Source organism: Gopherus flavomarginatus, chromosome 11 (genome assembly GCF_025201925.1).
Source record: "Gopherus flavomarginatus isolate rGopFla2 chromosome 11, rGopFla2.mat.asm, whole genome shotgun sequence".
In the NCBI taxonomy this organism is placed as follows: Eukaryota; Metazoa; Chordata; order Testudines; family Testudinidae; genus Gopherus; species Gopherus flavomarginatus.
The window spans coordinates 26,421,757-26,433,603 of record NC_066627.1 but is presented as its reverse complement, the minus strand read 5'-3'; the positions used below and the strand labels follow the sequence as shown (position 1 = coordinate 26,433,603).

At 51.0% G+C, this 11,847-nt stretch overlaps 2 protein-coding genes across 3 annotated transcripts; both read right to left on the bottom strand.

Annotated features, from left to right (window-relative positions):
• Window positions 1-644: 644 nt before the first annotated feature.
• Window positions 645-8,962, bottom strand: DYNLRB1 (dynein light chain roadblock-type 1). 2 transcript variants are annotated; one of them, XM_050917492.1, is made up of 4 exons: window positions 8,846-8,962; window positions 3,704-3,779; window positions 2,165-2,332; window positions 645-1,188 (listed from the first exon to the last, which is right to left on the bottom strand). In XM_050917492.1, exons 1-4 carry the CDS (start codon window positions 8,846-8,848, stop codon window positions 1,145-1,147), a joined length of 291 nt encoding a protein of 96 aa, XP_050773449.1. In that variant the 5' UTR covers window positions 8,849-8,962; the 3' UTR covers window positions 645-1,144. The 2 variants fall into 2 exon arrangements, with proteins under 2 accessions (XP_050773449.1, XP_050773448.1); XM_050917491.1 differs by lacking the exon at window positions 8,846-8,962 and adding an exon at window positions 5,700-5,909.
• A 418-nt stretch (window positions 8,963-9,380) lies between these two features.
• On the bottom strand, window positions 9,381-10,710 carry LOC127030979 (proline-rich protein 2-like). Its single transcript, XM_050917658.1, has 2 exons — window positions 10,687-10,710; window positions 9,381-10,271 (listed from the first exon to the last, which is right to left on the bottom strand). The coding sequence occupies exons 1-2, from the start codon at window positions 10,708-10,710 to the stop codon at window positions 9,381-9,383; spliced, it is 915 nt and encodes a 304-aa protein (XP_050773615.1).
• Window positions 10,711-11,847: the final 1,137 nt, after the last annotated feature.

Sequence of the window (11,847 nt, the reverse complement as noted above, 5' to 3'; positions counted from 1 at the left end):
TTTGAGCATCTAATTTGCCTGAAAAATTACTGCAATTGTATATTCACATCGTGTATGCAGGTTACTGTAACCATTTGCACAGGCAGGTATCCAATTTGCACGCCTCAATTGTTTACAAACCAAATCCATTAATAGCAGCTGCATGTACGCTGAAAACAAAGGGCAAACAATCCTATTGCTTCAGCGCATGAGCTGATCACTACTGGGAGTCAGAAAAGGATTTTTGCACCCTCCCCTGAAACATTTCCTGTCAGTCAATGCTCAAGACTGAATACCGGATTAGACAGATCATTGGACTGTACTGGAATGGCAATTCCAACAGATGAAATTCTGCTGTTCTTAGTCAGGACAAACCCCTACTAAGTCAACTGTATTTTTCTTCTTTGTCCCTGGTTTAAAGGCAAGTGTATGGGGTGAAAATGGATGAAAATAACAGGCCACTACTAGCACAGAGCCCATTCACTTTGAAAAAGTCACCATTCAGAGATATTAAAAGATTCACCATTCAGAGAGATAACAACATTGTGAGGTAGGAACAGACTCAGGGAGAGTTCAGAGCTTTTAAAGATTTGCAGTAAGAAGTTCAATCATCAAAGGGCCATTGAAAATTTCACAAGAGAAGGAATAGAGACATGACAAAAATAATCATTGATGACACTTTTATTGATTTGATAAGGCAAAACCTTTTCAAAATAAATCATAAAAGCGGCAAAAAAAAGGAGACAAGAAGATAAGTTGTGAGTAATGAAGCTTCGTATTTACAATCATTCAAAACCAATAAGGTAAGAACCATATTTCAGACAGAATTGAAAGGAGTGTGCAAACCACAAAGATTTATTTTTTAGATCACACTATTAGAATTTCTATTATATTAAGTTATCTTCTTGAACACTAAAAGAAAACTGTCCGTTTCTGACTGCCCAAGTCACTTGATTTCAATCCTCATACCCCTTCCACGGAATGCCATTTTAGTGATACAAAGGAAAGATACTTTTACTTCTTTGTAAACAAAAAAAGAGCACAAGGTTGTCCTCCTGGTCATTATTAAGGTGGCACAATAGAATTAACACTAATGCTTTGCTTTTGGCTATTAAATTAAAAATATTCGGTAGTGGGCGGAAAACCAGACTAATTTAGGACCATCTCATTCTGTTGGATTCTGGATGACAATCAGGAAATAGTCTTTATCTGCAAGGAAAAAAAAGGAAGTTATTCCTCCATTGCTAATGTTCATTCACAGATTAAGAAAAATTCTTTTCTTGTTTTGTCTTTTTACCTTGCACGTTTATCATACATTGACTAGTGACAGTAAATGTCACCTACTTAAATGTTCATCAACTGTACCTTGACTTTAAAGTAGTCTGAGAAAATTAAAATCCCTGACAGCAAGTGTTCATTAGTGAGCGAGGTGCGCTTGACAGGTATTTCCTATGGCTAAATCAGGCCAGTCGCTCTAATCTTACTGTAGGGGAATAGTTCCAGCCTCTCTAGAGAACGGGATGCACCAAGCCGATGTAATTTAACGCACATTCCTACATTCTGGAACAACTCTCACTACCCCTCTGCATCTTCCACATGGGGATTCCGGACCACTAGATCCACATAAGCATAAATCTCTCAGCTATTCCCCCAGTGCAGCCACAACCAGAGCCTCTGTGCCAGCACAAATAGGTTGCTATACAACAAGGTTTCTCAAACAGGGACCGCCGCTTGTGTAGGGAAAGCCCCTGGTGGGACAGGTCGGTGTGTTTACCTGCCCCGTCCGCAGGTCCAGCCAACTGCGGCTCCCGCTGGCTGCGGATCGCTGCTCCGGGCCAATGGGAGCTGCTGGAAGCGGTGCGGGCTGAGGGACACAAGAGAATCTTCTTGCAAATTTACAGTTTGACTGGCAGTGAGATGGGAAAACTGATTCCTTCCCACACCCAATCATGAAGAGGCAGGCTCAGTTTAATAGAAACAGACCTAGCTCTGAACCGAGTATACCACCAGAACTTCTTTGGCTACAGCTACAGCATACTAAATTAGACAGTCGCGGGGAGGATTCACTTCTTTAGGCTGTATAGATTTTGTGCCATGGAAAGCTTCACAGGGAAGGATGAGACACATGCCACGAGGAAGGAATTTCAACAGGAGGCTTGGAAGCCTGATGCTGATGGGCTTTTACCTGGAGCAATCATGATCTCATTTTTCTTGGAGCGGATCCGCAGGAACGTCAGGTCGTTCTGGGGATCAATGTCTCGCACAGTGCTCCTTGCCTTCATGATGAAGCTGTGCATTAGGCCTGCGTATTGCACTGTTGTGGAGTTGTCCACTGTGCTTTTGATAGGAATACCTGCAAAGAGAGACAGTACGTGTGGTGAGATAGTTAACGATGGTAACGTCTGAGACGAACTTAATTCCTGGCTACCCACTAGACACATCTGTCCAGTTCCTTTAAACCTCAGTAGATTTTATGCTTAAAATTTAGCATATTTAAAAAAAAACTTTTGGAAACAAGGTATGACTAGAAACGCTTCTGTGACTGGTGCAGAAACGTGGGGTGAAGCTGGGCTGCAGGCACTGCCCTGCAGAGTAGGAAACCCAAACAACACTACAGTCATGCAACGATTCCCAAGCTGGGCACATGGAGGGCTGCCAGTGACATGGTGCTGGCTTTCCCTCATTTTCAGCTGCTTCTGCAGACCTCCAGCCTTCCTTCCAAAGAGCAGCAGGAAACAAGAAGAAACTTCCACTAGGAGCCACCAACAGATACAGAAAAGAGAAGGTATAAGAAAAGTTCTTAAGGAACATAGATGGTAGCAGAGCAGAGTTGCTCGCCACCACTGGGACCAGAGCCCTCCATAGGTTTGTGTAACATCAAGAGTTTTTTCTGCTTGGGGGCGGGTGTGCTTTATAGCCAGGTGCCATATGAACTGGTCCACTGGAGGCTGCTAATGGGATGCACTGAATCAGTGTGCCACCTTGGCTAGGACCGATCCGTAAGGATGGGGAGGTAGCAGTTGGTCTGCTCCACAACCTCCTCCTGAGGGGGCTTTCCAGTACCAGCGCCCTGGCAGAAGCCAAAGAGTCAAACTCAGTCCACACTTATCGTATGCTGTAGTATGGGACTGATGCAGCAGCAAATTGCTAACATTTCATCTGTCTGGTTTTCAAGTACACTGAAGACGTATGCCCCCAAGCACAGCCCAGATGTTTGACCTTCCTCTCAGTTCTCAGACACCAGCACTACCAAGGAAGGGCAAGCTAAGTGCTGATTTGTAAATGTGGGCACAGTGATCAGATCTTCCATAGAGCTGCCATGTATTTACCGAATGTCTTTTTTCTAAGACACTTACCAGTTCAATTAAAATTAAGTGTTAGAAGATTTACTGTACATTACAGATCAGAAAAACCTCTTCACCGTATTGGCAAAATGAGCATGCCTTGTTCTACATTCTATACATTTTGATATTTTTCTTCTTGGCTGCAAAGTTATTCTTAAAATGCATGGGGACAAATTCTGCTCTCAGGTGCATCTGCTCAATGCCACTGACTTCAACAGGCTTGCAGAGAGGCAGCTTGACGTAACCTGCCTCTCTAAAGGAGGAAAACATATCTAGAGAGACAATTAATCTCTTTGTAAATAGCAAATTCATTGATCTTTAAAGTGCCCTGTTCTAAAAAAGTAACATCCTTAGGAAATACAGCCAGAGTGGCAGGATACCTTCTGAATTAACAACAATGATTCCTTGGACGCCCTTTTGGCTCTGAATTCGCTTCAGTGTTTCTTCCACCTCAGCCTGCAAAAAACAAACAACAAAAAGATTAGGCAACATGATGTCATGAAGGTGCAACCTGCCTTCAAATAATGCTTTGTAATAATGTAGCTGGAAATAAAACTGAGCCAAGATAATTCCAATAGATATTACTCATTTTCTCAGAGCAAAGCACGGCTACTTTTGGCACCATCATATCACCAAAGCCTTTTTAGTTGTTTTCAAGCCCGTTGTTGTCTGTCAGCCATTTGCCATAACAAGCCTTTGGAAGCCTGAAACCTGTTCCCAAATACATCCCTCACCCTTTCTCCCTATCCCTCACTGCAATACTGGTTTCTCATCACAGATTTGCTCATGGGCACAAGGCCACAAACACACACACAAGAGTTTTGTTATGATAGGGTTGCCAGCACTTTTATTATTATTTTAGAGTTAGATCAAGGACAGTGCTGCAGCACTTGTTTTGAAAAAATGCACAGAATTTACAAATAAGTAAGAAAAAAATATCAAGTTTTGGGTTAAAGACTCTCCCCCTCCATTTATCAAAAATATGCTAAGGGCAATGAACAAAACAAATGAGGGGAAAGAGTCTGGTTTACAACCATTAGCCTACAAAAGCAATTCATGGTGGACGGGCTATTGGTATCTATTGCCAACAGTTTATTCTACTGCTTTAAAAAGTCAACATACAAAGAAATCTGCAAAGATATTATTATCCGTTTGTTGTCTCTGTAAAATCAGTGTCAACTCTGAAAGATTTTGAAAGTTTGCTTAGCAATGCTTGCTCTTACCTCAATCACAACTCACTTGGGATCTCACTAATGGATCCTAATGATCTGAGTGGCCTAGGTGTGATTCTGCACAGTGCTGAGCGCTCCTTGAGAGGTGCTGGGCACTATGAATTCCCACTAAAGAGAATGTGGGGCTGGGGCACTCAGCACCTTGACTGACTGAGCTCCACAAAGCAATGTCAGGCAAAACAGACTTCTACAAACAAAGGAAGATGCTTGTCTTCACAGGAACAAGGAAACAATTGCACAGGAGACTAGGCAACCACGTCTGAAACAATGCAGTTCTAACTGCTGGCAACCATGGGAACTGTGTAACATTGGATTTGTTTTGTGTCTGCAAACTACAGTTAGTCTTATCCAGCACGGAAAATCAAGAGCTACTTAAAAATTATTATCAGGCATGGAAAATCATAGCACACATTTCAAAATGAAGGAGAGGGGATTGTAACTAAAAGCAGATTGTAACAAATGAGTCTTATGCTGGAGAAGTGGAAAAATAAACAGCTGGAGACAGGACTTTTAAAAATTCTTTCAGATTTAATAGAAATTGTTTCTGTTTAAAGCCCCAACCCTGCAACCTGTTCCATGCATCTGGGCTCTACTGACTTCCAAAGAGTGTTGCCTGAATATAAGGATCCATCTGTGCAGAACAACATCTGATTTTGCATTTCTTCTCGGGTAGCAAGTGAGATTAGTCAGTTTCTCTTTTGTTTTTAGCTCACATAGACAGATTTTAAAAGGATCAAAAGGGAGTGTGGTGCTCAAACACCAGTTCAATAGGACTTGGGTGCCTAACTCCCTTGGGCTCAACTGAAAATCCCAGCTGTAGACTATTTCATTTTCAGGTTCCCATCTGTAATGCAGGGGAACATCTGTTTTTTAAGAAAATATTTCAGCTGTATTTTTTTGTAAACAGAAACAGTCTATGCTGATCTTTGTAAAAGTTTGCTTTCAGTGTCTCCTTAAATAGAATTACAATAGATAAAACAACAATAACCATTCCCTCCCAACCACTAAGATTTCCTCAGGGAAGCACCTTATAGACCAGCCTCCATGGGTGACTTGATACATCCCAGTGCCCACACTTCTTTGAAAAGAGACATTCAAGCCATACAGTCAACGGCATTTATTAAAGTGAGTTTTTTTCACTCACCTGAAGCCATGCAGTTAAGGCAGCGGTTCCCAAACTTGTTCCGCCGCTTGTGTGGGGAAAGCCCCTGGCAGGCTGGGCTGGTTTGTTTACCTGCCATGCAGGTTCAGTCGATTGTGGCTCCCAGTGGCCAATGGGAGCTGCTGGAAGCAGTGGCCAGTACGTCCCTTGGCCCACGTTGCTTCTAGCAGCTACCATTGGCTGGAGCAGCAAACCGCAGCCACTGGGAGTGGCGATCAGCCAAACCTGAGGACGCGGCCGGTAAACAAACCAGCCCGTCCCAGCAGGGGCTTTCCCTGAACAAGTTTGGGAACCACTGAGTTAAGGGATAGTGCACTGGACTGGGAGTTACGGGTCCGGGTTCTATCCCTGGCTGTGTCACTGACTCCCTGTGTGGTCTTGGAAAATTCACAGAACCTCTCCATTTCCCCATGTGTAAAACAGGGACTTCAGTTGCCTTCCTTTGTAATGTGCTCAATCACAAATTATTAGCTTGAGAGCATTCAATTATGTATCATGGAAGAATAATTTCTTCCATTGCAAGAGTTACTGTGTAGAATTCTATGGTCTGTGTCAAACAGAAAGTTGAACTCAATAATCATTGTGGTCCTTTCAGGCCTTGAAATTTAGGACTCTGAGCATATGTCTACACTGCAATAAAACACCCACGGCTGGTCCTTTTCAGCAGACTAAGGCCACGTCCAGACTAGGTATTAAAATCGATTTTAGATACGCAACTTCAGCTACGGGAATAACGTAGCTGAAGTCGAATTTCTAAAATCGAGGTACTCACCCGTCTGGACGGCGCGGCATCGATGTCCGCGGCTCTCCGTGTTGATTCCGGAACTCCGTTCGGGTTGATGGAGTTCCGGAATCAATGTAAGCGCGCTCGGGGATCGATACATCGCGTCCAGACTAGACGCGATATATCGATCCCCGAGCAATCGATTTTAACCCGCCGATGCCGCGGGTTAGTCTGGACGTGCGCCCAGGCTCACTGGGCTGTGGGACTACAAAACTGCAGGGTAAGTGTTTAGGCTTGGGCTGGTGCCTGGGCTCTGGAAGCCCACAAGAGGGTATATCTACACTGCCATGTAAGCCCAGGGTTCAAACTCTGACTCAAGCCTAACCCCACTTCAGTCTACATACAAATCACGCTAATCCAGGGCTCAGATGCAGGGTACCAGGAGCTCCTGGGGCTGGAGGGTCTGATCCTAAGTCCAGCTGAGACCCAGAGTTCAAGCCCTATTGCTTTGAAGGGTAGATGCAGCCCCACTGGACTCGTGCTCTGGGAGTTTGCCAAGAGTATCCCACAATCCCATGGGCTGACTTTTTTTGTCTTTTGGGTAGTCAAGTTTGGAGGACAATCAAGTTTTCTCACATTGCACCATGAACAAATGGGTAGAGCTGCCACAGTTAGGGAGGGTGCTAAAAAGTCTGGATATGGGTGGCCGGACTCAGGCTAGCATAGTGCAGTGTAGACACCGGAGTCCCTTGTCTGTGTTATTCAGGACCCAGGGTTCAACAATTCCTAACCTGGGGGCTACAAATGCAAATACTCAAGCCCTAGATTCATAGGGCTCAGCTTCCTCTGGGCCCAGGGGGTGCTCAACCCACTGCTTCACACCAGGCCCCACTCCCACTTGACCCTTTCCCCCAAACCTCCATCCTCATCCTGCCTTTTTCTGCTCCCACCCTGCCACATCCCTTGCCCACACCCCACCTCTTCCCTCCCATTCCACTCCCTCCCCTGAGCATGCCCTGTCCCTGCTCCTCCCCCTCCCTCCCAGAGCTTCCAGCATGCCCTGCAGCAGCTGATCAAGGCAGGCGGGAGCTGGCTTTTGGTGGGTGCTCCAGGGCTGAAGCACCCACAGAGTCGGTGCCTATACCTAGATTAACAAACCCAGGATCTGCTAACTAAAGTTCTACTAACCCTGGGCTTACGTTGCAGCACAGATGCACTCTAAAGCACACGTCGGAGGGCTCCTATAGATTGGGACAGGAGGAAAATGAATCCCTCCAAATTAACTAGAGATGTGAATTTGAAGTGGATGAGCTAAACCGCATTAAACCCCTGTGTGGCTGCTGCTATTGAGGGTACTGTCTTCACTACAGCCCAATCTGCAGGTAGCAATCGATTTCTCGGGGATCGATATATCGCGTCTCATCTAGGCCACGTCCAGACTAGGAATTAAAATCGATTTTAGATACGCAACTTCAGCTACGGGAATAACGTAGCTGAAGTCGAATTTCTAAAATCGAGGTACTCACCCGTCTGGACGGCGCGGCATCGATGTCCGCGGCTCTCCGTGTCGATTCCGGAACTCCGTTCGGGTTGATGGAGTTCCGGAATCGATGTAAGCGCGCTCGGGGATCGACACATCGCGTCCAGACTAGACGCGATATATCGATCCCCGAGCAATCGATTTTAACCCGCCGATGCCGCGGGTTAGTCTGGACGTGGGCCTAGACGCAATATATCGAACTCCAAACGAGCTCCTGTTGACTCCGGAACTCCACCAGCGCGAACGGCGTAGCGGAGTCGACAGAGGGAACCGCGGACGTCGATCCCGCGCCGTGAGGACGGTAGGTAACTCGATCTAAGATACTTCGACTTCAGCTACGCTATTCACGTAGCTGAAGTTGCGTATCTTAGATCGATCCCCCCCCCCCCCCCCCAGTGTAGACCAGGCCTCAGAATTACAGGGGCCTTAATTCAGTTTATCTTAATTCACTCTGGAGGTGACTCAGCCGAACCCAATGGAAGCCCCCTTGGTTCGGAATGAGGGTGCTTACGCAGGGGCTGAATGCGGTTTAACGACTCCCCATAATTAACGGTGTGGTGCTGTCAAGCCGGATTGATATAAAATGACCCCCCACCCCTAATTGACGGAGGCCCCAGGGAGCCCCCACTTCCTTCTCCCCCCCACCCGTCAGCCCCAGTCCTCAGGCCCCCGAACCCCCTCGCGTTGCTCCAGGTGCCCCCGGCCCCGCCCATAACTCCGCACCCGGGTCCCCCGACCCGGGGCTCCCTAGGCTGACACGGGGTCTCGAACCACCGCCCTGGGTACAGCCCAGCCCCAGCCCCGCCCCTGCCGCAGGTGAGACGGTGGCCGCGGGACACGAGTGCGGCCCCGCCCTCCACTCACCATGTTGGGGGATCTTCGCCTGACGCAGCTGCCGGACCCCCGCGGCACACAGCCCCGTCACGGTCCCAGCACGCATGCGCGGCCCCGAGCTGGGCATGGGCAGCTACGCTAGCCAATGAGCTGTGGCAGGCAGGCAACGAGCGGGTGTCGCCATTTCCCCCACTGCTGGTTGCCCCGGAAGCGTTCGGGAGGGCGTTCCCCGGTTGCCGGGGGTGGGGAAACCTTGGGGGTTTCTTCGCTACCTGGGACTTAGGGGGGCTGCGTGGCGTGCTGGGCCTACAGGGCCCTGGGTGCTGCCTGGTGGGCCGATACGGGTTGGGGGGGCTGCCTGAGGGGCCCACACTTCCCTGGGGGGCGCTGCCTGGGGTGCCGGCTGGTGGGCCCACGCGGGTCTGGGGGGCGCTGCCTGGGGTGCCGGCTGGTGGGCCCACGCGGGTCTGGGGGGCGCTGCCCGGGGTGCCGGCTGGTGGGCCCACGCGGGTCTGGGGGGCGCTGCCTGGGGTGCCGGCTGGTGGGCCCACGCGGGTTTGGGGGGTTATCTGGCCTTGGGATGCTGGCTGGGGGGCACAGGGGTCTGTGGTCGCTGGCTGGGGGCGCTGCCCGGGGTGCCGGCTGGTGGGCCCACACGGGTCTGGGGGGAGCTGCCCGGGGTGCCGGCTGGTGGGCCCACGCGGGTCTGGGGGGCGCTGCCCGGGGTGCCGGCTGGTGGGCCCACGCGGGTCTGGGGGGCGCTGCCCGGGGTGCCGGCTGGTGGGCCCACGCGGGTCTGGGGGGCGCTGCCCGGGGTGCCGGCTGGTGGGCCCACGCGGGTCTGGGGGGCGCTGCCCGGGGTGCCGGCTGGTGGGCCCACGCGGGTCTGGGGGGCGCTGCCCGGGGTGCCGGCTGGTGGGCCCACGCGGGTCTGGGGGGCGCTGCCCGGGGTGCCGGCTGGTGGGCCCACGCGGGTCTGGGGGGCGCTGCCCGGGGTGCCGGCTGGTGGGCCCACGCGGGTCTGGGGGGCGCTGCCCGGGGTGCCGGCTGGTGGGCCCACGCGGGTCTGGGGGGCGCTGCCCGGGGTGCCGGCTGGTGGGCCCACGCGGGTCTGGGGGGCGCTGCCCGGGGTGCCGGCTGGTGGGCCCACGCGGGTCTGGGGGGCGCTGCCCGGGGTGCCGGCTGGTGGGCCCACGCGGGTCTGGGGGGCGCTGCCCGGGGTGCCGGCTGGTGGGCCCACGCGGGTCTGGGGGGCGCTGCCCGGGGTGCCGGCTGGTGGGCCCACGCGGGTCTGGGGGGCGCTGCCCGGGGTGCCGGCTGGTGGGCCCACGCGGGTCTGGGGGGCGCTGCCCGGGGTGCCGGCTGGTGGGCCCACGCGGGTCTGGGGGGAGCTGCCCGGGGTGCCGGCTGGTGGGCCGACACGGGTTTGGGGGGTTATCTGGCCTTGGGATGCTGGCTGGGGGGCACAGGGGTCTGTGGTCGCTGGATGGGGGGGCTGCCTGGAAGGCCCACAGGGGTCTGGGGGACTACCTAGGCCTGGATGCTGGCTGGAGGGCCCACGGGTCTGGGGGGCTGCCTGGGTGTTGGCTGGGGGGGGGGGGCACAGGGGTCTGTGGTTGCTGGCTGGCTGGGGAGTTGGCTGCCTGTGGTGCTGGCTGGAGGGCCCACAGGAGTCTGGGGGGCTGCCTGGGTGCTGGTTGGGGGGACACAGGAGTCGGGGGTTGCTGGCTGGGGGGGACATGAGGGGCTGTTTTGTAGGGTTTCTCCCTTGTGGACACTTCTGGGCCAACTGAAGGCTTGGGATCATCTAGTCTGAGTTCCTGCCTTGCCCAGTTCAGAGTGCCAAGCTGGAGCCTTGCCTGAAGTCCTACCATCCGAGTGAGAGCAAGTGTCATGGCTAGGAAGACACCCCCTTCCAAAAGGCACCACAGCCCTGGTGAGACATTCTGATGGCTGATTGTTCGTCATGCCTCTTGACAGTCAAGACACTGCCCCCCCACCCCTTCACACACACTTGTGCCACTTGTTGGGGGTGGTTTAATTATGTCCATGGGAGAGTTCTCTCCCATTGGCATAGAGCAGCTACACAGGAGATATTACAGTGGTGCAGCTGTATCAGTAGAGCCATGCTGCTGGAAGGTCTCTAGTATGGACATAGCCTTAGTCTCTTTGTGCCTTAATTCTCATTCTGTACAATGGGGATAACAGCATAAATACATTCAAGATTGAGAGAAGCTTAGGCCTTGTCTACACTACAGGGGAAATTTGATCTAAGCTATGAATTTGAATTACACGAATAGCGTAACTCAAATTTACATAGTTTAGACCTATTTACTGCGGGGTTCACACTACATGATGTTGATGGGAGACACTCTCCCATTGACTCCCCTTTACTCTTAATCTGGTGGAGTACAAGAGTCGACAGGAGAGTGATCTGCAGTCGATTTAGCTGGTCTTTACTAGACCTGCTAAATTGACTGATGATGCATTGCTCGTGGATCCACCGGTAAGTGTAGACAAGCCCTCAGATACTATGGGAATAGGGGCCATAGATGTACCTAAAATAGATAGCTGGTTTCCGAGGCTCAAGGAATGACCATGCTATTAAGCCTCATGGAAGAAAATTCACTCTTGGGGATAGAGACTGAGAAGGCAGTGTACATAAGAATGTCCCTATTGGGTCAGACCAAAGGTCAATCTAGCCCAATATCCTCTCTTCCAACAGTGGCCAGTGCCAGGTGCCTCAGAGGGAATGAACAGAACAAGTAATCATCAAGTGATCCATCCCCTGTCGCCCATTCTCAGCTTCTGGCAAACAGAGGCTAGGGCCACCCTCCCTCTCCATCCTGGCTAATAGCCATTGATGGGCCTATCCTCCATGAATTTATCTAGTTCTTTTTTGAACCCTGGTATGGTCTTGGCCTTCACAACATCCTCTGGCAAGGAGTTCCGCAGGTTGACTGTGCATTATGTGAAGAAATACTTCCTTTTATTTGTTTTAAACCTGCTGCCTATTCATTTCCTTTGGTGAC

Bases quoted from the DNA above. Each gene is read 5' to 3' on its own strand.
- DYNLRB1 (XM_050917491.1), bottom strand. From the start codon at position 5,894: ATGGTAGCTGCTAGAAGCAACGTGGGCCAAGGGACGTACTGGCCACTG. The intron at 3,780-5,699 runs GTGAGTGAAAAA...TGTTTTTTGCAG, and splicing joins CCTTAACTGCATGGCTTCAG to GCTGAGGTGGAAGAAACACT. The intron at 1,189-2,164 runs GTAAAAGCCCAT...TTTTCCTTGCAG, and splicing joins TGAGATCATGATTGCTCCAG to ATAAAGACTATTTCCTGATT.
- LOC127030979 (XM_050917658.1), bottom strand. From the start codon at position 10,710: ATGACACTTGCTCTCACTCGGATG. The intron at 10,272-10,686 runs GTAGGACTTCAG...TGTGCCCCCCAG, and splicing joins CACTTGCTCTCACTCGGATG to CCAGCATCCCAAGGCCAGAT.